Genomic DNA, 23938 nt, shown 5'->3' on the forward strand with positions numbered 1-23938 from the left:
GCTGATTTATTTCTCAATGCATTTACTCTGATGTTCTATAGGATATTAACAGATACTTAGCAAACAGAGATTCTTCAGTCAAAAAGTCTGTAAATTTGGGGTTAAAGACTCTTTGTACAGATGCAAAAATCCTCAACAAAATATTAGCAAACCAAATCCAACAGCACGTGAAAAGGATCATATACCATGATAAAGTTGGATTCATCTCAGGCTCACAAGGATGGTTCAACATATGCAAATCAGTCAATGTGATATACCACATTAACAAAAGACAAGACAAAAACCACATGATCATCTCAACAGATGCAGAAAAGCATTTGATAAAATTCAACATCCATTCATGATAAAAACTCTTGCCAAAGCGTGTATAGAGGGAACATATCTCAACATTATAAAAGCCATTTTATGACAAACCCACAGCCAACATAATACTAAATGGTGAAAAGCTGAAAGCTTTCCCAATAAATTCTGGAACAAGACTAGGATGCCCACTCTCACCACTTCTATTCAATGCAGTATTGGAAGTCACAGCCAGAGCAATCAGACAAAAAAAAGAAATAAAATGTATCCAAATTGCAAGAGAAAAGGTAAAACTGTCATTATATGTGGACAATAGGATATCTATATAGAAAACCCTAAAGACTCCACACAAAAAGCATTAAAACTGATAAATGAATTCAGCAAGGTAGCGGTATACAAGACTAATACACAGAAATCTGTTGCATTTCTTTCACTAACAATGAAATATCAGAAAGGGAAAGTAAAAAAAAATACTGTTTAAAATTGCATCAAAAATAAAAAACAACCTAGGAATAAGCTTAACCAAGGAGATGAAAGACTTATATGCTGAGAACTATAAAACACTGATTAAAGAAATCGAAGATGATTCAAGGAAATGGAAAGATATCACATGTTCTTGGATTGGAAGAATTAATATAGTTAAAATGGCCATACTACTCAAAGCAATCCACAGATTTAATGTGATCCCTATCAAATTACCCATAACATTTTTCACAAAATTAGAACAAATAACCCTAAAATTTATACACAACCACAAGAGACACAGAATTGCCAGAGCAATCCTGAGGAAAAAGAACAAATCTGGAGGCATAACCATTGGAGACTTCAGACAATACTACAGAGCAACAGTAACTGAAACAGTGTGGTATCGGCACAAAAACAGACACATAGATAAATGGAACTGAAAAGACAGCCCAGAAATAAACCCACGGTCACACCTATATAGGTCACACCACACCTACAGTCAGGTAATCTTTGACAAAGGAGGCAAGAAAATACAATGGAGAAAAGACAGTCTCTTCAGCAAGCAGTGCTGGGAAAGTTGGACAGTCACATGTAAATCAACGAAGTTAGAACACTCCCTCACACCATAAACAAAAATAAGCTCAAAATGGCTTAAAGACTTAAACTTAAGACATGACACCATAAAACTCCTAGAAGAGAACATAAGCAAAACAGTCTCTGATGTAAATTGTAGCAATGTTTTCTTAGGTCAGTCTCCCAAGGCAAAAGAAATAAACAAATGAGACCTAATCGAACTTACAAGCTTTTGCACAGAAAAGTAAACCATAAACAAAACAAAAAGACAACCTACAGACTGGGAGAAAATCTTTGCAAACAATGTGACCGACAAGGGCTTAATTTCCAAAATATACAAAACAGCTCATACAACTCAATAACAAAAAAACAAACAACCCAATCAAAAGACATACATTTGGCCAACAGGCACATGAAAAGATGCTCAACATTGCTAATTATTAGAGAAATGCAAATCAAAGCTACAATGAGGTATCATCTCACACTGGTCAGAATTGCCACCACCAAAAAATCTACAAATAATAAATACTGGAGAGGGTATGGAGAAAATAGAACCCTTCTACACTGTTGGTGGGAATGTAAACTGATACAACCATTATGGAAAAACAGTATGGAGGTTCCTTCCAAAAATGAAAACAGGGTAACCATATGACCCAGCAATCCCACTCCTGGGCATATATCCAGAAAAGACAAAAGCTCTAATTCAAAAAGATACACCCCAATGTTCATAGCGGCACTATTTATAACACCCATGACATGGAAGCAACCTAAGTGTCCATCAACAAATGAATGGATAAAGAAGATGTGGTATATACATATATACACAATGGAATACTACTCAGCCAAAAAAAAGAATGAAACAATGCCATCTGCAGCAACCTAGAGATGATCATACTAAGTGAAGTAAGTCAGACAGAGAAAGACAAATATATGATATCACTCATATGTGTAATCTAAAAAATAGTCCAAATGAACTTATTTACAGAACAGAAACAGACTCACAGATGTAGAAAACAAACTTATGGTTACCAAAGGGGAAGGGGTTGGGGGAGGGACAAATTAGGATGATATATAAAATATATCCACCATATATAAAATAGATTAAAAGGATTTACTGTATAGCACAGGGAACTATATTCAATATCTTGTAATAACCTATAATGGAAGAGAATCAAATAAAAAAATATAGATATATACATATATATGTATTTATATAACCGAATCACTTTGCTCTACACCTGAAACTAACACTATACTGTAAATCAACTATACTTCAATAAAAAAAGACTCTTAGAGCCTTTACTACACTAATGAACTTTTTGACCCTCCAAGAGGAGAAATACAGTGAACAACTGGTTTTGGAACTTATTTGACCACAGATGTCATATTCCCCACATAGTATACAACATAAGACCAGTAGCAAATGCTGTCTTAAATTGTTTCCAAGAGTTGTGTCTTGCTTCCCCCAGAATTTGTCATCTCAATGTTCACCAGAGGAATATTTCTAAAGTTTTATCTGGTTATGCAGTCCTTCAGCTTATATCCCTTTAATGGCTTCCTTCTGCCACCTGGGTTAAGCCCACTCAGGCATGGCATATCAAGTCCACAATAACCTGTGCAGACCAGATCTTGCCACCATTCTCCTGGAACCTGATGCTCCCAAGCTGTGGTTTAACACCCTCTGTGCACCTGAGGGATACCACAAACTCAAATCCATTGATAGTGGCTGGGGGGTGGCAAGGGGTTCCTTGAGGGGTGTGTCTGATTCCCTCATGGTCTCTGGAGGTAGGCTTGCATAGATGTAACTTGAGAAATGACCTGTTTTTCTTTTCTTTTTTAAAAAAATTGTTAAAAAATGTAAAACCCATTCTGAGTTCACAGACAACCAAGGCCTGCATATAACCCAGTGGCCACAGCATGCTGACCCCTGGGTTAGAGGAAAGCACAATCCAGGACACTCAAGACTGCCCACAATGAGTACTGCCATAGAACATGGAAGGAAATGAAGGATGCTCCATGACTAGAGGCTGTAGAAGCCAGAAGAAGACAGTATGCGGGGTAGCTAACAAACAGCTGAGGTATAGTATTGAGACAAATGGGCAAGACAGCCTGTGCTCACGCCTCTTTCCCCATGTGAGACCAGACAGCTGAGGCAGGAGCATCTGTGTCTAGGTGGGAGCAAGGCTTGGGACAGAGGCATAGGGTACTGTTTCCAGTTGCCGGTAGCAACCAGGAAAAATAGGAAGCATATAACTCAGAAGACCAGCTACCAATATAACCCACCCAGCATCATCCCGTGCCAATGCTACGTACTCTGGAAACAGCAGCAAACACAGAAATACTCAGAAATAGTACTAAGAACAAGCTGCAGTAACAGTGTTTTCCACTTGGCATGGGCAAGCTGGGTCACAGAAATGCAGACCAGCTGTCAGGGATCTCACACAAAAATAAGCTCACTATCACCAGTCTATCCAGATACTTGAGAAATGAAATGAAAGAGGTGATGAACAAAAGAACTTGTACCCAAGGAAAGAGAATCCACAGAGCAAATGGAAAAGCATCTTTAAAAATAATTACTAACCTTAGAAAGACAAAAGGGGAAAAAGCATATCCATGAAAGAACTATTATAAAAATTGAAATACATTTTTAAAATAAAAAAATTGTTGAAATAAAACATTCATTAGGAGGACCAAATAGACAATCTGATGTTCACATTTAAGAGAAATAGTACATAAAATGGAGAAGCTTTGCTAGAACTACAGCATAAAAGAAGGAGGAAACAAAACATATATAAAGTCGAGATAAGAAAAATATAACTGAAAGTTTCATCATCTAAATAATGTTCCATACAAAGATAGAAAGAATACTAGAAAAGAAATATCTGAAATAAGAGCTGAGAATTTCCCAGAACTAAAATACACTTAAGCTGACAGGGCAAAAGGCCTATCAAGTATTGATACTAAGCAGGTTAAGTAAGGTAAATACACATATGTACATACATACACACATATCCCTAGACACAGTACAGTGAAATTTCATAAGCATTAAAATAAAGAGAAATACAACCAGAAAAACAGATTATAAAACAAAGATGCAAGAATACATAATATGATACTTCTCAATAGCACCACTGGGTGCAAGAACAATGGAGGAGTATCTTTGAAGGACTTAAGGAAAATAACTCTGTACCTAGGCCAAACTGCGAGCCCTTAACATGGCAGCCAAAAGACATCTTTGGACATGTAGACACTCAAAGTTTACCACTAGTAACAATTTAAGGAGATAGTAGTTAAATACAGGTGGGAATGTTGAAAAAGGACATTTTTACACCATTTATTGTTTCCCAAACAAGCAATAATCAAGAAAAATGTTATTTACTAACAATCGAAGGACTTAAAGGAAAGATAACAATAACATGAGAAGGGGGGAGTGGGAATCAGAGAAAAGTAAAATTATAAGTTTCTTAACTTTGGGGGGGAAGAAAAAGATTAGAAACTGATTTTTTTTCCTCTAACTGCTTCTAAAATTATGTGTTAAAGTGTGTGTTAAAATTGAAAATTGAAAATTAGAACAAACCATTAGAGGGAAAAAGTGCACTGGATGTAGAGACACAGAAGAGGGTCTGGGAGGGCCCCCACTCCAGTCATAATGAGCTGCTCGTGACCCTTCACATGCCCAGACACATCCAAATGCACTGTCCACTTGCTCCTCCACAGCCTTAGCACTGCCTCCATCTAAACCTTTCCAAAAACCCTCACCTTTCTCCTTGCCCCCACCCCTGAACCCACAGTATGACAAATAAATTTCTATTATAGCATCAATACTTTATTAAACTTCTTTACAAAACACTCTTGCTCACTAGACCTAAGTTCCTTAAGGACTAGGACAGCCTCCTCATTTCTATATCCTTTATCACATTATAGTTACTCATTATGTTTGCTCAATAGATAGGTAACTTCTACACATTTAAAACAATTAGAGATTAGTAGAGATTGTATATGGCTAGGCTATGAATGATTAAATGATGTTAAATTATTTATTGCAAGAGGGTAAGTACCACGTCTAAGTTACCACTGCATTTCTGAGAAAGTCATCCTTGCAGCTTCTTGTTAAGTTTAAAAATCAAGTAAACATGCTGGAGCATGGACTAGTCAATGTTACGGTGCCTTCCATCTCCAAGGTTCTAAGTTTAGAGAATAACTTTCAGGGACTGCTTGCCCCTGAAATTATACTACACCTGCAGAAGCTCTATGTCTTCACGGTTTTCAGACCCAGGAATATTCTCCATCAATATGGCAGACATCACTCTCACATTCAGTTTCACCATATCCAATTCACTGTGCAGTTTTCCAATCTGTCGAGAGAGACACAATCACCAGTAAGTGTGACACAAAGAATGGCTACCTTGTTTCTTGCTTGCAGAGAAAACACTTTTGTAAAATTTAATATTTTCAAATTTATACAAATGTACATATAATTATTTTACAAATGAACAATCTGTCACCTTCTAAAAGATCTTGAGGGCTCTTGTAATAAAAATATTACAAGAGCATAAAAATATGCTCTAGGAAAGTTAATGAAGGGAAAAAGTCAGATTGGAACCAACATGGAAAAGGGAGAAGGTAACCATATCAGCAACCTGAAGAAAATGGTAAATGTTAGTCTGGGTTTCTTAGAAACCAATGGGAGAGAAAAAAAATGAATGTTTTATAGTCCCACGGTATTAGAGAAGGAAAAATCAAGAGAGAAACACTTGTTTTTCTTCCTGGATTAAATTCTAAGAGGAATTAATCACATGGATTGTTATATAATACCAAATAATAATAATATAAAGTTTTAAATGATAGTTCCCTTATAGCAGGACAGAAATGAGCTTCATTTAATAATTGCTTATCTAAACATTGATAAACAGATATAGACAAACAAGTAAACATAATTCAGTTGGCACAGTTAATAACAGTAATAAGATGACCACTTACTGAGCTCTCTGGAATGGCATACAGACAGTCCTATCAGGAGCAAAAGCAATCAACTTACACAAGATCCATCCCACAGCCAAGCCTCCACAAAGCAACAAAAGCCACTAGACGAGCACAACTGTTAAAAGCTCAGGCTTTTAGAATCAGGCAGAATCCATGGGAGTAATTCCACTTAGAGTTGAACCATCATAACTTATACAGTATCACTAAGCTTCAGTCCCCTCCTCTGTAAAATGAAGTTAAAATGTACCTCTACCTTATGATAATATTGTTAAGAATAAACAAACTATATATAAAGTACTTAGAACTTAGAAAAAGTCATCAATAAATACAGTCATTGCTGTTGTTACCTGTTCTGGGACCAATATAATAGTGGAGCTCTTGGGAACTACAGAAGAAAGAGCTGGTGCAGTAGGAACAGATGGTGGTGGATTTGGTGAGATCTGAGCAGTCTATCAACATGAAATATAGAAATATTATTATTTAAATTAACTCAGCCAGCCCAAGTCCAGTTTTTCCATTCATATGACTCAATCACTAGGGAGAGTTAGCCCTCAGGACAAAGCCTTCACAAAGATCAGACTTTTGGTATACACCTGAATTGCTTTTTCTACCACAGCAGGACTCACCAATATGCAGAAGGGAAGAATTATTGTTTTTACATTATGGAAATTGTAGGAAGTTAGGAGCTGAATTATAATCAGTCACTACAAGTGTTCTAAGTTCAAAACCTTGAAAGTTGCTTGCAAACTTGAGAATGAATACATGTGAACATTGAGAAACTCTTCTATGGGCACAGTATTAATAAACAAATCTATTGTATGACTACCTATAATAGAGACCCCTGCCTGTCTAGCACCAATCTTTTCTTTTAAAAACTGCCCCTCTTCTGCTCTACCTAAATAATTTCCATATAGAGCAACCCCATTCTTATATGACCTTAGTTAATTTGTGCAGAAATGGAAAACTGACCTAGGTTGGTTCAATGAGGCCCTTCGCTGAAATTTTGGACTTGGAATGTGAAAAAACTAAGGCTATATGAAAATTTGGGAGCTATGTTGTTTACCATGTGGAAAAAGCTAGTCTGCAATGAGAGAGAAAAACGAAGCTGATGATCAAAGGGAAGTAGACAAGTAACAAGGCATTTGAATGCTTGGTTCTCTGTTCGAAGATCCAGCTAACACCACCCTTCTTGCAGCTTGTATTCTATGAGGTATCACAGTATCCTTCTAACAGATTAATCTTTTAGGTGAAGCTAGGTGGAGCTAGGGTGGTCCCTTTCAATGAGAAAAGACCCATGCACTACACTGTCTTACTCTACACAGCTCGAAGAACGGCCTCCTACCTCTTGTCTGGCTGTTTCAGCCACTGCATCTGATGGAGGAAATTGAACACCTTTCTTAAGGAGGTCCAGGTACACTTCTTTCACTTCACTTACATCCACAGCTCCTGGGAAACCCTGCGACCATGTCTGAATTCAAGAGATGGAAAGTTCCAGAGATAAATAAGCAGCAAAACACAACACAACTCCTAAGCTGGTGACAGAAAATGAGAGATTGACAATTATGTACCTTACTCAGAAAAAGAAAGCTACTTTTAAATGTACATTTTTAGAGACTAAATTTTATATATATATATTAAACATCTTTATTGGAGTATAATTGCTTTACAATGGTGTGTTAGTTTCTGCTATATAACAAAGTGAATCAGCTATACATATACATATATCCCCGTATCTCCTCCCTCTTGCGTCTCCCTCCCACCCTCCCTATCCCACCTCTCTAGGTGGTCACAAAGCACTGAGCTGATCTCCCTGTGCTATGCAGCTGCTTCCCACTAGCTATTTTACATTTGGTAGTACATATTAGTCCATGCCACTCTCTCACTTTGTCCCAGCTTACCCTTCCCCCTCCCCATGTCCTCAAGTCCATTCTCTAAGTCTGCGTCCTTATTCCTGTCTTGCCCCTAAGTTCTTCATAACCACTTTTTAAAAAATTTAGATTCCATATATATGTGTTAGCATACAGTATTTTTCTCTTTTTGACATACTTCACTCTGCATGATGGACTCTAGGTCCATCCACCTCACTACAAATAACTCAATTTTGTTTCTTTTTATGGCTGAGTAATATTCCATTGTATATATATGCCACATCTTCTTTATCCAGTCATCTATCAATGGACACTTAGGTTGCTTCCTGGTTATATGTCCTGGCTATTGTAAATAGAGCTGCAGTGAACATTGTGGTACATGACTCTTTTTGAATTATGGTTTTCTCAGGGTATACGCACAGTAGTGGGATTGCTGGGTCATATGGCAGTTCTATTTTTAGTTTTTTAAGGAACCTCCATACTGTTCTCCATAGCAGCTGTATGAATTTACATTCCCACCAACAGTGCAAGAGGGTTCCCTTTTCTCTACCCCCTCTCCAGCATTTATTGTTTGTATATTTTTTTATGATGGCCATTAGAATAATATATTTTTAATCATCAAACTGCCATGCCTCAACAATTTAATGAAACTCTGGAATAGATACTATTGTTTTGCTATACTAAATCTAGAATTAACAGATTCTAAAACAGCATCAGTAGCTCTTTTGCCAAATAACTCTGAAAGCAGTGAGTTATCTACCCCAGAACATAGTTTCCACACCTGCAAAATGAATGTACACATCACTCTCTCTCCGATCTGACGTAGATAAGATAGAAACTGAGAGACGTGTATGGAAAAGACTACAAATTCTTCAGAGAAAGGCTACTATCCAATGCCAAGAAATTATTATTACATGGAAAACCGAATAGTAAAAACTCTTTTGGGCTCAATCCCAGGCTTGTAAAGGATCACTGAACCAACTGGGAGTTAGGTAATTAAATCTCTCATCTTAGACATTCACCATCCCATAAGATATATAATAGACTTACCTTAATGAAATTCAAAATTCTATTCTGAATGTCTATTGGCAAGGTGTATCTGGGACTCAGCAGCTTAACTAGACTATCTTTAACAAAGTCCTTCTTCACAATCAGAGACTGGAAACTCGGACCACAGTTCTGCATACACATGTCAATAAGCTAAAGAGAAAAATTAAACGTTTTATCTCTTTGGCAAAACCACCTCCTAAATATAAGGTAAAAATTGCTAAGTAATGATTTCCACCAGCATTCCAATTAATGAACATAATTTAGTATCTACTAAAATACACGGCAAAATGTTAGGTTCTGGGAATGTGAGGAAATATAAGGCATAATGTAACTGCTTAGCGGATGGTCCTGTTGGGGGGGCAGGACACAATTATAAGAGAACTAATAACTATGCAAGATAGTAAATGCCAAGGGCCAATGGGAGGTACAAACAAAGCATGTGGGCTCTAGACAAGGTGACATTTGTCCTAGTTTTGCCAGGAAAGTCCTGGTGAACTCCTGTTGTCCTGGTTTTATTAATGACGATACCTCCTTTCACTCTCAAAAATGTCCTTGCCTAGATGAAAAATTACATGGTTACCCCAGCTACAGACCTTTATAGGCAGATGTGACAATTTAGGGCCAGGTGGTCTTAAGACTTTTGGAAAAGGGTGGTTCTACGCTGGGCTTTGAAAAAAGGTCAAGAAAAGTACAAATGAGTATAGAGCAATAGTCTAGACAGGTAAATGGTATTAAAAAATATAAGTACAGGTGACAAAGCACATGAGCTGTGAGGAGGAAAATAAGTACTCCAGTTTGTAGAGGCTTCTTTACATCAGCAAACTGGGGACATTGGGGAGGTGGGTGGATTAAGTCTGGAGGGGCTTCATCCAGACTGTAGAGAAATTTTGTGTGGCAATGTAAAGAATTTGAACATTATCTTGAGGGCAGTAAGAAGCCACTGAAGGGTTCTTATTCGTTTTGTCACCATCACACCTCTATCCTGACCTTGAGAGAAAGGTTAGCGCATGCAAAGTACTCTGACAAGGTTTTCAAGCAGCAGCCTACAAAGGGAATTGGAGGGCAAAGACCCTGGAATGATAGATCCAGCAGTTACCCACTAGTATAGCCTGATGCAGAAAGGCCTAAACTAGGATGATGTGGGTACAAGGAAGGGAAAGACATGAGAATTATGAAGCAAAAACTTTCAGCAACCGGAGTTTGTTGAAAAGGAAAGGCTGAAAGTTAAGTGACTGTTACTCTGCATGAGAATGATGGAAATCTGGAAGTGGATGGGATACTACGACTGGTCGAAGGCCAAAATGATGGGTTGAAATTTAGATATTTTGAGTTTATAAGTGCTGTGGACTGAATGTTTGTGTCCCTCCCAAATTCCCACGTTGAACCTCCTAATCCCTAATGTGATGGTATTTGGAGGTGGGACTTCTGGGAGGGAGTTAGGTCATGAGGGTGGAGTCCTCATGAATGAGATTAGTGCTCTTATAAGAAAGGGATAAGAGAGATCATCTCTCTCTTGGCCATGTGAGGGATACAGCAAGAAGATGGCCATCTACAAGCCAGAGGGTGGGCCCTCATCATACACTGGATCTGCCAGCACCTTGATCTTGGACTTCACAGCCTCCAGGACAGTGAGAAACAGATGTCTGTTGTTTAACACACCCAATTTATGGTATTTTGTTAGAGCAGCTCAAGATGACTAAGACAAAAAGGACAACGAGACATTCAAGTAGAGATATTTTGCTGACAGCTGTACATGCACAGCTATAGTTCAGGGGAGAGTTAGGCCACAAGTGAGTAATCAAGGCTGCCTCGGATGAGCAGAAACGAAGGGACAAATGGGTTCACCTGTGAGGCCAGAAGGACACTCAGGAAAGGCAATCAAAGAGCAACCAACAGAAAATGATGCATAAGATAAATAGAACATAATGTTGCTAAAATCAAAAGAGGGCAGAGTTTCTAGGAGGATGGAGTGTCAAACGGTTAAGAATATGGACTGAAAAACTCAGCTAGGTTTGTTGATTAGTGGGGTCATCAGTCACCTTGAAAAAAAGATTTTCAATAAAGCAACATAAGCAGAAGTCAGGCTAAGAAAGAATGAGCTGGTATTGAAGAACTGCATGCAGAAAGTGGATTTCTAAAAGTGATCTAAAAACAAAATTAAATCTCTAGTTCCCATGCTACCACCCTCTTGGAGGTCACAAAAACCATAACGTGACCAGGATAGGTGTAATCATTTTTGCAGAAAAGAAGCCCTGAAAACTGACTTTACATCATGCTCTGTATTGGGTCACTTTAATGGCAATACAAAAAGAAGAAAGGTATGAAAGCTGCAGTTTTAAGGGCAATGTGGCTAAAACTGCAACCATAAAATACAGAAGCTGAGCACATGCAGCTTTGTGAAATATACAGGGAGAACCTTTAAGGCAAAGGAAAGTAAAATCAGAATCCAAAACATATTAAGATGAATCTATTGTATTTTAATGCAAGTTGTTTAGAAAAAGACAAGCTGAAAAGTTGAATAACGAATGACTTTTTGCTTGATGTAATATTATGATGAGTTTTTATCTGATGAAATGCTGAGAGGAAAAATGCCTCTAGTTTAATGGGAATTTATAAAAATACTTCATGCAACCAGATATGCAGTGTTAGGCAAGATACTGTGCCTCCAAGTCTCATTTTCCCTAACAATAAAATGAATGCTAAATATTCCACAAACACCTTTTATGTTTTGGAGCACGAAGATTTTATGATAATGGGTAACATTCCCAAAAGGTTACCTGCACAAAATCAAAGAGTCAACATGAAATGCTGAGAATGTTCACATCTGGAGATCACAAATTATGCCCTTTGTTTTCCCACTGGAATCTAGAATGTCAGGACCAATTCCTTCATGCTCTTACAATATGTCTCCAGTACCTCTTTCACAGCCCAGCCCACTTAGCTAAGCAATCAAACTTATAGTGGTGAATAAGAAAAATTAAATACCTTGCTTCTACCCATTTTGGAATTGGGCTTTGGTGCAATTTATGTGTTCACATAACCTATTTTTGCAAACAGCACAACCAAGAAACCATAATCTGAGGTGGAATAGAGAACCTAGGAGCCAAGGAGCTGAGAGACTGGAGAGGATGCTGACTTGAGGCTTCACAGATCTCCTTTTGCACTTGGGTGGGCAAACCACTTATCCTGACTAAGCCTCAGGATTCTCATCTGCAAAATGAGCATGCCTTCCTCCAGAGACCTGCTGTAAGGCTTAAGTGAAATATAATGTATATGAAGAGCCTGACACCTAGCAGGACCTTAATAAATGGTAAGTACTGTGATCGTCTGCTTCCATGGATAATTTCCCATCAAGAGAGAATATACTGATGAACTGATATAAGTATTCTTTTCAGAAATGCTGGAAAATAAAAAAGAGTGCTATGGTAGTTTTATTTCTAATAGTAAATTTCTAAACCAAGCACAGTAAACAAGGCTTTGGAGCCATCCAGAACTGAAAACCATGCCAAGGTATGGACACCTTAGGGGATGAGCTTACTTTCTAAGTTTCTGAAGGAATAAACACATTTTACACTTATTCTGAAGCCCTCATAGCTCAACACCTAGGGGGTGCTCCAATTAATAAACTGATTCCTAGGAACCTGTTCAATCACTTTCCTCTTGACAATAACAGTATCTTACTGAGACTTATCATAATTGACTAATTCAAGAAAACACCAGCCTCTGGCTACGAGTTATAAAGCCTGGTAACAAAATGCTTTTAAAAATAAGACAAAACTACTGGCTTCTTGACAAAACTGCACCACCAACTGATGGTAGGAAATCACAGGCTAGTCAGATCCCGTCAAAGACCTAACCAAGGCTTACAAGTCCATGGAGAACCCAAATGACAGATAACATAAAGGACATTTATAATTGACTTTGACAGGCTCTCATCACTTCACAGTAATAAAATGAAAATGTAATATATGAGGATTCATTTTTAAATAGTTTATTGGTAAACATATAACTGCCTTTGACAGACACTGGATGATTCTTTCTGTGACTAATCTCTCTCATAATTAAGTCTGGCTTAAGTTAATATTCAAGTCTGTTCTGAAGCCTTAAAGACACCACTACAATGCCGTGAGTAGTGTGAGGTGAGGTGAGGTGACTGGGCCATTGACTATACAACTTGGGGAAATCTGCATGAAGCTATCAAGAGTCAAAGACCAATTCAAAGAAAATCCAAGAAGTAGGTACCTTAATGAACTCTGCCCTTAACAATGACCCCAACCTGTGACTCTCATCCTTGCTTTGGCACAGGTTTTAGATTCGCTTGTTCTCATGCACTGGTGTGGAAATTAGGAGGCGGAGGATGTACAGTCACCTGAGGTGGAACAGGGAACAGGCAGCTAGCTGGGAGTAACGCCTAAGATATCAGACTACGGGAAGGACAGAAAGAGTGGGAACTCAGAGATGGAGGGCTAAAAGAGACGACACTCTGGAATAAGTCAAATTCCCCAGGGAAGAGTCCTGGTTCATCCCCAGAAGGAAGGAACCATGATGGAGGAGGATATGGAGCTAAGGATAAGAAGCAACCATGGAAATGTCACGTACGCTGGCTACAACACAGAAAGAGACAAACGCACCATATAGAATAAACAACTGTAAGAAGGTGAAATACCGCACGCTGAAATATAAAAGTGGCATAAATTCATCTTCTGCCCTTAGGTTACTCAGTCAATTCTCCTAACCTTCAGCAGCCCTGAGATATCCTAGATCCACTTCATTTTAGGGCACAGCTACGTATCTTTCTACCCCAATTCTATAGTACATTCCTTGAGTCCTTCCTAGATGCTAGGAGAGAGCGATGGGGGCTGAAGGACACTCAATCATTAACCACTCAACACCTGGTACATTGATGCAGTAGGTCTTCTAACCACATAGAAAGGAGGTGAAAACACAAATGAAACACAGCAGGCTTTTCTTTCAAGGGGCTTGATTTGTTCTGAGAAGCAAGGTGGTATGGGACAAGGACATGGAATTTAGAATCTGAGAACTGGACTGAAATCTTGCCTATGCTACTTAAATCTTGGAGGGGAAAAAAAATATCACTTAACCTCACTAAGTTTCAGTTTCTTCATTTCTGAAGTGGAGTCCATAATACAACTTCTTCAAAGCGTTGTTGAGAGCATCAACCAGGTACCAGGCAAAGGTTTATTTCCACCACCAACCCATTGTTCTGACATTTCTACTGAAGTGCCTTACTCCTCTCTCTCCAGTTGCCTGCATTCCGTGACCTCCCTGAGGAGGCTGCTATGGTAAAGGACAGGGGAGAGGTCAAAAAAGGTGAAAGAGGAAAATCCCTCTAAAACTATATTCAGACCCCAACTTGAAGGGTTTCTTCAGTGATAGTATCATTAAGACTTCAATTCATTTTTTCTAATTCAGTTACTCTCCAAGTAAGAAAGATGTGATAAATTCTTTTCCCCCGAAGCTAGAAAAGGGGGGCTGTGCTCACCTCTGTTCCATAGCCCTCTAGATAAACACGTCCAAGTTCCCTAAGAGCAGTGTGATGCTGGCAGAATAGTGCCACAACCACTTGTGACTTGGGGCTGGGCTGAGGTCAGCAAAGGCACACAGAAGAAACCAGAAAGCCACATAGCTCACTCTCAGGCAGCAGGCAGGTTTGCAAAACATACTGAAGTAAAACGGGCAACTCACCAAGCAACTGAAGAGGTCACACGGCCAAGGTTGGGGGAAAATGGGAACATGTCAAATAAATGTCCACGTGCAAATCAAGCGATAAGGTGCACAGGAGAATTGTTTAAATCAACAAAGAACATTCTCCAAATTATACCAAACAGCAGAACTTGGCTGAACCCTCAAGAGCCTCCAGCATCTCAGAATTCCACAGAGGTGTTCAAATGAGGTAGAAAGATGACGGGGAGGCATTTCTCAAGCTTCAATTCTCCCCATGTGTAACACATACACAAACTTCCTGAGCAACTCAGTACCTACAGGTTTTTCATTACCAGTTCCCATCTCCTAACCAGGAGAATGTGCTTTTCCAGAAACACTCACTTTCCACCGAATTAAATGCTATTACAATCAACGAAACTCCCTTGATTCTGCAATTCTCAATAAATGAATAGTTTTAATTCATACTGTAAATAACTTTTTGCTAACCTATTAATTATCTCAGAATATTTGTATCTTTTATACCCAAAATTAGAAATGTGATTATAGCTTGGAAAATCCTAGTCTTAATTTAACATTAAATACTTACTGACAAGGTAAGTTGTATTTCTTTATGATTGTAGTTTTTGGAAATCCTTTTCTTCAAAGCTTTTACTGCATCTTTTGGCCTGTGGCAATAAACACAGTAAAATTATCAACGTAGCCATTGCTGAAAGCAAGTAGTCTCTGAAAAGCAGCATGCAGTGTGGAAAGAGGAACGGCTAAGGAGGTAACCAAGGTATTGGTTCTGCTGTGTGATGCTGGGCAGATGACCTAACTTTTTTACAGCCGTTTCCTCATACATCTAGGCAGACAATACCACCTACCTCCTTGTCAGAATCAAATAAAATATGCAGATGATGATCATTACCTAGAAAGCACTACATGTGAAATGCACTCACACCCACAGCCCATATAAATGCATAGAACCAGTTTACAGGAAATGTAATTTCCAAAAATGTTACCTATTTTTATTAGTATTTCCTAAGCATCCTATAGGCAATGGGATGTAGGAGGAGTCAGGACTAACCAGGTCAGGTTCTGATATGCTACAATTTTATGTTATAAAAGGAGGAACTATGTGTAAGTAGACAGTCCAAACTTACTCTGAGATGGTCAGTTATAGATAAGTAATGGGGATGTAACGTACAACATGATGACTATAGTTAGTACTGCTGTATGGTATATTTGACAGTTGTTAAGAGAATAGATCCTGAAAGTTCTCATCACAAGGAAAAAACATTTTTTGTAATGTATGAGGTGATGGATGTTAACGAAACTTGTTGTGGAAATTGTTTTGCAGTATATGTAACTCAAGCCATTATGCTGTACACTTTAAACTTATACAGTGCTATATGCCAATTATACCTCAAAACTTTAAAAAGATACAAACCTTTTTTGCATATTACCTTCCAATCTTGTTTGTTATGCTTGCATGGGTAGAATTTCTATTATATGATAATATAATTACATAATATTACATATACTTAGAATTGTAACTATTATAAAATATAATATTATATATATTTCTAAAAATCATATATAAAATCTAAGATTAAATCCTTAGAAAAGTTGAAAAGAATAAAGACACTGTTTTAAAAGAAAAAATTTTTACATTGCGTTTCCCATTTTGCATTATCAATGAAGAAATTAGTATTATCAGTGAAGAAAAGGTTTAGAGGAAACACATATGGTAAACAAGATTACAGGGAAAACACCATAAATATTTTAAAGTACTAACCATAAGCACTTTCCATTGATATAGTCAATAATTAAGTGTAATGTTTTCTTCATCAACAAAAACTAAGACAGTCTCTTTGCTGTTCATTATTAGTTTAAATGCACAGGAAAATCAAGAGAATTGTATCCCTTATAACAACTTGTAGTTCAGACTAAATCACAAAATAGTTGGCCTTCTTAACGATTTTATTTTTTAAATTTCAATTCTCTAAAGTTTAAGAAGTGTAACAAAAGATACCACACTGCTTAAGAACTCAGCATAAACATGGGTGAGTTGGCATTCGGAAGAAAAAAAAAATTGTCTTGTGACAGGCAGAGGAAAACAACTGCAAGATTATTTCCTGGTTGATAATGACAACTGCCCAGAGACAGGTCACCACCAGGAGTCCACTAGCTTCTTGATAATATTTTTCAGTTACAGTAACATAAAATATTGCCAATCAGAGAAAGAAGAATTCCTAACAAAGGAAACAATATCTCCCTCTCTCCTTAAAGAACAAGGAATGTGAGCCTCACGGAGACAAAATTTGAAACTATTAAGGAAAAGGCAAAGAGGAGAAAAATTATAATGGATTCTCAGATATTCCACATGCTGAAACAAGCAGCTGTCCTAATATTTCAACCTGACATGTCTTCAAACGGCAGCGTGTGCTTAAAGGGTGATGGAAACACTATTTCAACAAGAAAACCAGTTTGCAAGAGAAAATGTGCTGTAGTTCTGACACTTTTTATGAGAGACAAATACATGAACCATAAACTGAACTCACCCATCGTGGGCAGTGTTAATTATGTCACAGATGTGCATGAACTGGCCCCAATCTTCAGTCTGAACTCCAGCAAATGTAGCCTTTTCTGCAAAGAAAAAGGTGTTGTGTTGATTCTGAGCTACAACAGAATAAAACAGGCCTGGTCCTCCTGAAGCAATCTGCCTGGAGTTTACTAGCAAGTACCATTAAGTTTATATCACCAAAGAGCAGAGAGACTTTTTTTCTGAGCAATTCCCAGTAATTCAAGAATCAGTCAAAACCCAGGTGCTTCTGTTGCAACAGTAATGAGTGACCTATTAATAAAGGCTGCAGGGCCAGGACAGCCCAGCTAAATCTCCATCTGCCTGCTTGTCTTTCAGAGAAGGACAGTCACCTACAAGATGAAGTGCACAGTGCTAAGTATTTTATCTTATGCAATTTCATTTAACCCACTGTTAGAGTTGATGAAACAGAAATTCAAGGAGGTTAAGAAAGTCACCCAAGGCTACACAGGTCAGTACACGGTAGAACTAGCATTCAAATCTAGGTTGTTTGATGTTTGATGCCAGTTTTTGTTTGCTTTTTAAAAGTCACTTATTCTCCTTTGGGGGGTGGTGTTGAGAAAAAGAGAGATCTACTAAAACTGTCTATGTACTTCCTAGCACCTGTACTAACCAGAGCTGCACCAGGCAGACTTGAAGGCTCCTGTACCTGTAACCCCATCATTAAACAGTCAGATAGCTTTTCCCTCTTCTGACATCCTCCTTAAGAATACAAAATGTCACCTGGGAAGGATAATAGAACACTCAACCTGAATGAGCTTAACATCTCTACTATAAGAAAGGAGAATATCCCTCAGCATGAAAACATGAGGTTCTAGGGGAACAGAGCAAAAATTAAAAGGATAATGAAGAGGATAAAGGTTTGGTTAGGGGAACCCCAAAGCTTAGATTGCTTCTCATCTAGGAGAAACACTATTTGAATTTGGCATTCAACTGGACAAGGCTTACCAATCTTGTGCTCAGTTACAAGGTTCTTTCTGCCAGATTTCTTGCTCCCCATTCTGTCCTCCTCCTTCTTACCTTCCCATCTTCCTAGAAAACTCCTATTCACCCTTCAAAAGCCATGGCAGAGTTAAGTTCTCCCTTTTCATGAGTTTTGGGTGTTTTACACTTCTCTTCTATTGCAAAGGTACTGCACTATTGTCAGTACGAAATTGTGTGCGTCTTCCCTATAAGATTATGCATTCCGTGATGGCTGAGACCACGTCTTACCTTTGCCTGGTCCAGGTCCAGGGATATAGCTGGCAGTCAGTGAATGTTCACAGCATTAAAGAATAAATCAGCCTATGAAGATGCAGCCTGAATCCACTTCTGTTCAGGGTTCATTTTAATAACCAACAGGGATACGGCCAGCAACCATTTAGAAAGCATCTCCTCCTCAACGATAGTTACACTCACCATCTTATAAAGATATGGGAACTAAGCTTCAGGTTGAGTAGTGTTTTGGTTTTTGTTCTTTAATTTATTCATTCTTTATTTTTGGCCGCGCAGCATGTGGGGTCTTAGTTCCCCGACCAGGGATAGAACCAGCGTCCCCTGCATTGGAAGGGCAACGTCTTAACCACTGGACCACCAGGAAAGTCCCTGGGTAATGTGTTCTTGTCATACAGCAGTTAACTGAGCTGCAGGCAAAACTGTTCAAATCTGAGCCGCCTTATTATAACTACCAGGTTTTCATGATTTCCTCATCCCACTAAGCTCCCCGAAGTGATCACGCTTTGCTTGGCATCTATATGCACTGGTGCCACACCCGGTTCCCAAGGGAGGTATCGGAAACCAGGGAGAAGGGAGCCGGTGTTGTTAAACAGTCCAGGCACTGGCTCCGGCTTCCGCGTACGTGGCTCAGAGCACAGCCACGGGAGAGGAAAGGAGTCAGGCAGACACCTGTGTAGCCCCTAGTGGCCTAGAAAGGCCTCTTGTGTCCCCAGAGCGCGCCTGGCTCCCCCTTCCTTCGCTCCAGTGCTAGGCATGTTCGTTCTCTTTGTTCACCCCGAAAAAGTAACTCACGTTTTAAGGGCCTGGAGTCAGAACTAGTTTGGAGACCTGCCTGTCACATCGAGGTCACTGCACTTAACCTCCTGGAACCTTTTTCTCTTTGCAAAACGGGCAGGACAACACTTGGCCCTCGGGTGAGCTCACTTTCTGAAGAGCTCCCCCTGGCCCAGAAGTTGACACGCCCCCGTAGAGGCCCAGCCACGCCACACCTGGATCCCCTCGGTCCACCTGTCCGCTTCCACCCCACCCCCACACCAGAAGGTACCGGAAGACGGGAGGTGAGGAGCTGGGGTTCGAGAGAGGTCGGCGGGGACAGGTGCCGCTCGGGACCAGCGGAGCGCGGGGCCTGGGAAAGTTGCGGGGGAGGGGGGAGGAGTTCCTCGAACTCGGACCCACGCGATCCTCTGCGGCCGGGAACAGAGTCAACGCGTAGCGTCCCGGCCCCAAGCCGGAGGGGGTCCCCCTTTTACCTATCAGCTGGCCCACGGAGGTCGCGTATGGGTCCCGGTGACTCTTCCCGAACGCCATGGTAGCGCAGGGAGCCGGCCCGGGCCTCTGTCGCCGCAGCTCACGACTCCACCCGCAAGGCCCTGGCTCCGCCCCACGGGCCGCACTTCCCCCGGCCGCTGCGGGGCGCCGGGCTCCGGGCTGGGTCCTGGGGGGGGGCGGAGGCGGGAGCGCCGCAGGGGGCCGGCACACGCGCACCTGCCACGAGCCGCGGGCCGGGCCGGGCGGCCCTGGGGGCACCGCAGGGGACGAGTGACCCGGGGGCGGATCCTGCCGCTCACGGGGCGAGGTGCAGTTCTTCTTTGCGCCTCCTGCTCCCCTTTGTAGAGAAGGAAATATGGAGTTAACACACGTCTCAGGTTACTGTGAGCATTAACCACATAACCCGCTTAGGTCAGCGTTTGGCACCCACAAAATAAATGTTTAACCAGTGAGTGAATCGCGTAACTAGAAATATTTACCGCACCCCGATATATTTACCCGCCCCAGAGATCCGGGAGGGAAGGTGTGTCCCTGGACAGGAGGAGGGACTGGCTTCAATCGAGAGGCCTCACAAGAGCGGGAGTCCTTTGTCTCGCCCCAATTTCCTGAGGGACCACGCGGCGCCGCTCAGCGAGTTCTCGGTTCCTCCCGGGAACTATATTCCAGCGAAGGTGAGAAGAAGAGAGGCGGTTTCCTTGTGCTCCGGCAGGGAGTGTTTGGCCTTAGGACTGCTTTGGAATGTAAATCGGAGCTGGAGCATTTCAACCTCTTTCCAGTTGCCCTTTCAGAAGCAGAATTTATTTCCTTTTCTTGTGCATTCGATTAACATCTGATTAGCGATGGTAACAATCTTCCACGGTGCCGGAGCCTGCTGGGGAGTGGTGTGTCTCCAAGGTGATGGCAGTTAGCATAAGATGGGCTCCCTGTGCCTCCAGATCTTGCTTCCTGTGGTCAAGTGGGGCCCAGTTCTACAAGCCCTTCCTGGACCCTGGAAATGGTGACAAGAGATCAAAGGGGTATCGGTCTGGCTTATGTCCTTAGTCATATATTTAAAAATAGAAATCAAAACCAATTCCAATGTGCGCCAAGGGGTTAACTTTTTTTTTTTTGCTCTAATTCTGTTATTTCTAATTTTTCTTGACCCATGTGAGCTAATACCTGGGATTCTAAAATCTAGAATGAATCATTTTTGTTGTAAATGCCTCCTACCTGTAACTAATATTCTCCACCTGCTTATCCAGGGTGAGTGACTACTAACTATGGTGCTTCTTATCAACTACCTTAGTCATCGCTACAGCTTCTGCCCACACTGTTGAAAACCTCTTGTGACATCACCAACCTAATCTCTTTCATATTATAGACTCTACAAAATATTCCACTCTCTGAACCCTACAAGCTTAAAGAGAAAATTTCAGCTTAGGCTGCTGTTGGTGTCAGTGGCCTTCCATCAGGGAATGAGAACTGGGAAGGAATCAACATACATATTTTTAACATAATTCTGCTACTTATATGGGAGAAGTTTTGTTTTTTATTTCCTTGTGCTACAGGATTGAGGCACTGAGAACATGGCACCAGGGAGCATGTTCAGGACATTATGTCTGGGTAAATAGAACCAGGTTGATGGGTACTACCTGAAGCTCTTTTCTCCCCGTTTGCCTACGGGGGTGTTGTGGTGGTTGCAGCCTTCTTTCTATGTTCTGCCACTTTCTCCATGATCCTCCAAGTCCCCAGGGGGGAAAATCAACCCAGTCCATGTTAGTATGGTCTGAGAGTAGGATAGAATTCACAGCTAAGTTAAGGTCAGAGAAGAAGCAGAATCCCAGAAAGAAACAAGGGTAAAATTTCTGGATACCAGGAGCAAAATCTCACTAAAATTTCAATTCTAAAAACACTTACTGGGCTTCCCTGGTGGCGCAGTGACTGAGAGTCCGCCTGCCGATGCAGGGTACACGGGTTCGTGCCCTGGTCCGGGAAGATCCCACATGCCGCGGAGCGGCTGGGCCCGTGAGCCATGGCCGCTGAGCCTGCGCGTCCGGAGCCTGTGCTCTGCAACGGGAGAGGCCTGCGTACCACAAAAAAAAAAAAAACCCACCTACTAAGCGTTTATTTACACATAAGTCATAATGCTAGGTAGAAGCGAAGAAAATAACCTTTATTTATTTATTTGGCCACACTGTGTGGCCAGTGGGATGTTAGTTCCCCAACCAGGGATTGAACCCGGGCCACTGCAGTTAAAGTGCTAAGTCCTAACCACTGGACCAGCAGGGAATTCCTGCAAACAACCTTTACAGTACTTTAAATACACTTAAGTGCCTGCAAGTGGAACTCTATCTGAATGCAGTCTTCCTAAGCCTGGAGACAGGTAACATACACTTCATTTTTACAAATATGTAATCTGAGATTTAAAAAAATAAAGCTAATAAATAGCTTGACTAGAGTTTGAATCATGGCTGCCTGATTCTAGAGCCTGTATTTTTTCCACTAGATGAATCTGCTCATTGAGCATGTTTCTCCTCATTTTTCTTTTAAAGATCTGTGTGGTTCAAAGTATATCACGACCCCTATTCCTATCTTGAAGAAGATATACGTATACTTTGCTGGCACAGGGTCCTGCTGTTCTTTCTGTACCTGTTCAAGAATGCTAATATTTTCTTTACTAGAACTATATGCTAGGTGTGCTGTAAATACATTACATGCATTCTCTCATTTACTCCCATAATAACTGAAACCAGTACTCTTATTACTCTGTTTTACAGATTAGAAAAACCAAAGTAAGTCATTTTTCATGCAGTCATAGTGAAGGACTGTATGATTCCAGAAGCTGTGACTTTAACCTATGTACTCTCATGAGTAGAGCCTAGATGGGAGGTGGTACCCTTTACTTTTTGAAAAGTGGGTTCTAGGGGATGGTACCTGGAGAATGAGGTGACCGAACGTGGCAAACACACATATCTGGAAACAAAGTTGACCCATCATCAGGCTTTATGCAGTTAAGAGTCTTTTTCACCCTCTCATTTGATTCTGTTCTTTCCACTAAATTTTTTAGGTTGTCAGATCTGGACATACCCTTATAAGTCTCATGTCTACTGCATCATCTTACAGATGAAAAGATGGACAGCCAGCTAAGGGAAGTGACCGCCCCAAGGCCACTCGGCTTCAGCTAAGAGAATGCAACACAGTAGCTTATTGCCTGAGTCCCAAACTTTTCCCACTACAGGCACCTTTTCTCTATTTTAATATTTAAATGTTCTCCCCCAATCCTCCCCAAAGTATTGGGTTGGCTGAAAAGTTTTTTCGTACAGGTTTTTCCAAAAGATGTTATGGAATGAACTTTTTGGGCAACCCAGTATTTTCTCTAGCCCTCTCTTTATCCTTCTCTTTTTCTAATGGGTCCAGTTCCAGACACCTCCCACTCTCTCTTCCCTAGCTTTTCCACTGTGGAAACTAATTTCTGTAGCCACTTGAGCATCAAATCCAAGCCATTTCTCAGCCTCATCCTCTTTGCCTTCTCTGTGCTATGTGATGCCGTCCCATTAGCCATCCATTTCCCCCCCTCACCTTTCAGGGCACTTCCCTGTCCTATACAGTACTCCTTTCTCTGGCTGCTACTTCTCATGATCTTCATCTGGCTCCATCTTCCTCCTTGCCTGCTAAAACTGTTAGCCTCCCCAGAGTTCTATAGTCTCTCTTTTCCTCTTTCTCCATTTCCCTCAGGGTGCCTTCTCCTTGTCCCTTCTCTATGAAACAGTTTCTGACCACTCCCAAGAGAACTGAGTCCTCCTTTCCTGTCCTACATACAGATTTCTGTCTTAGAGCTCACAACACTATGTACTGCTTGTTTGTTTAGAAATATGTTCCCCCCGTGGGATGAATTGGGAGACTGGGATTAACATATATACACTAATATGTATAAGATAGAACTAATAAGAACCTGCTGTATAAAAAA

The 23938-nt window shown here is 40.5% G+C and overlaps 1 protein-coding gene across 7 annotated transcripts in view; it reads right to left on the reverse strand.

The window, feature by feature from the left end:
• TOM1L1 (target of myb1 like 1 membrane trafficking protein) overlaps positions 1-20098 on the reverse strand; it is a 54899-nt gene extending 34801 nt beyond the window's left edge. For 6 of the 7 annotated variants that reach the window (XR_009332498.2, XM_067020484.1, XM_067020483.1 and 3 more), the window contains exons 1-7: positions 19974-20098; positions 17468-17552; positions 15511-15589; positions 9240-9389; positions 7664-7789; positions 6669-6770; positions 5577-5693 (exon numbers count right to left, since the gene is read on the reverse strand). Coding sequence is in view for 6 of the 7 variants with exons in the window: in XM_067020484.1 (XP_066876585.1) it covers positions 5577-5693; positions 6669-6770; positions 7664-7789; positions 9240-9389; positions 15511-15589; positions 17468-17552; positions 19974-20031 (717 nt within the window). In the remaining variant the exon portion in view is untranslated. Of the gene's footprint in view, positions 1-5576; positions 5694-6668; positions 6771-7663; positions 7790-9239; positions 9390-14742; positions 14750-15510; positions 15590-17467; positions 17553-19973 lie in introns of those variants that run through there. The other variant, XM_059046862.2, reaches the window with a different exon arrangement.
• Between the last annotated feature and the right edge of the window lie 3840 nt (positions 20099-23938).

Source organism: Kogia breviceps, chromosome 19 (genome assembly GCF_026419965.1).
Source record: "Kogia breviceps isolate mKogBre1 chromosome 19, mKogBre1 haplotype 1, whole genome shotgun sequence".
In the NCBI taxonomy this organism is placed as follows: Eukaryota; Metazoa; Chordata; class Mammalia; order Artiodactyla; family Physeteridae; genus Kogia; species Kogia breviceps.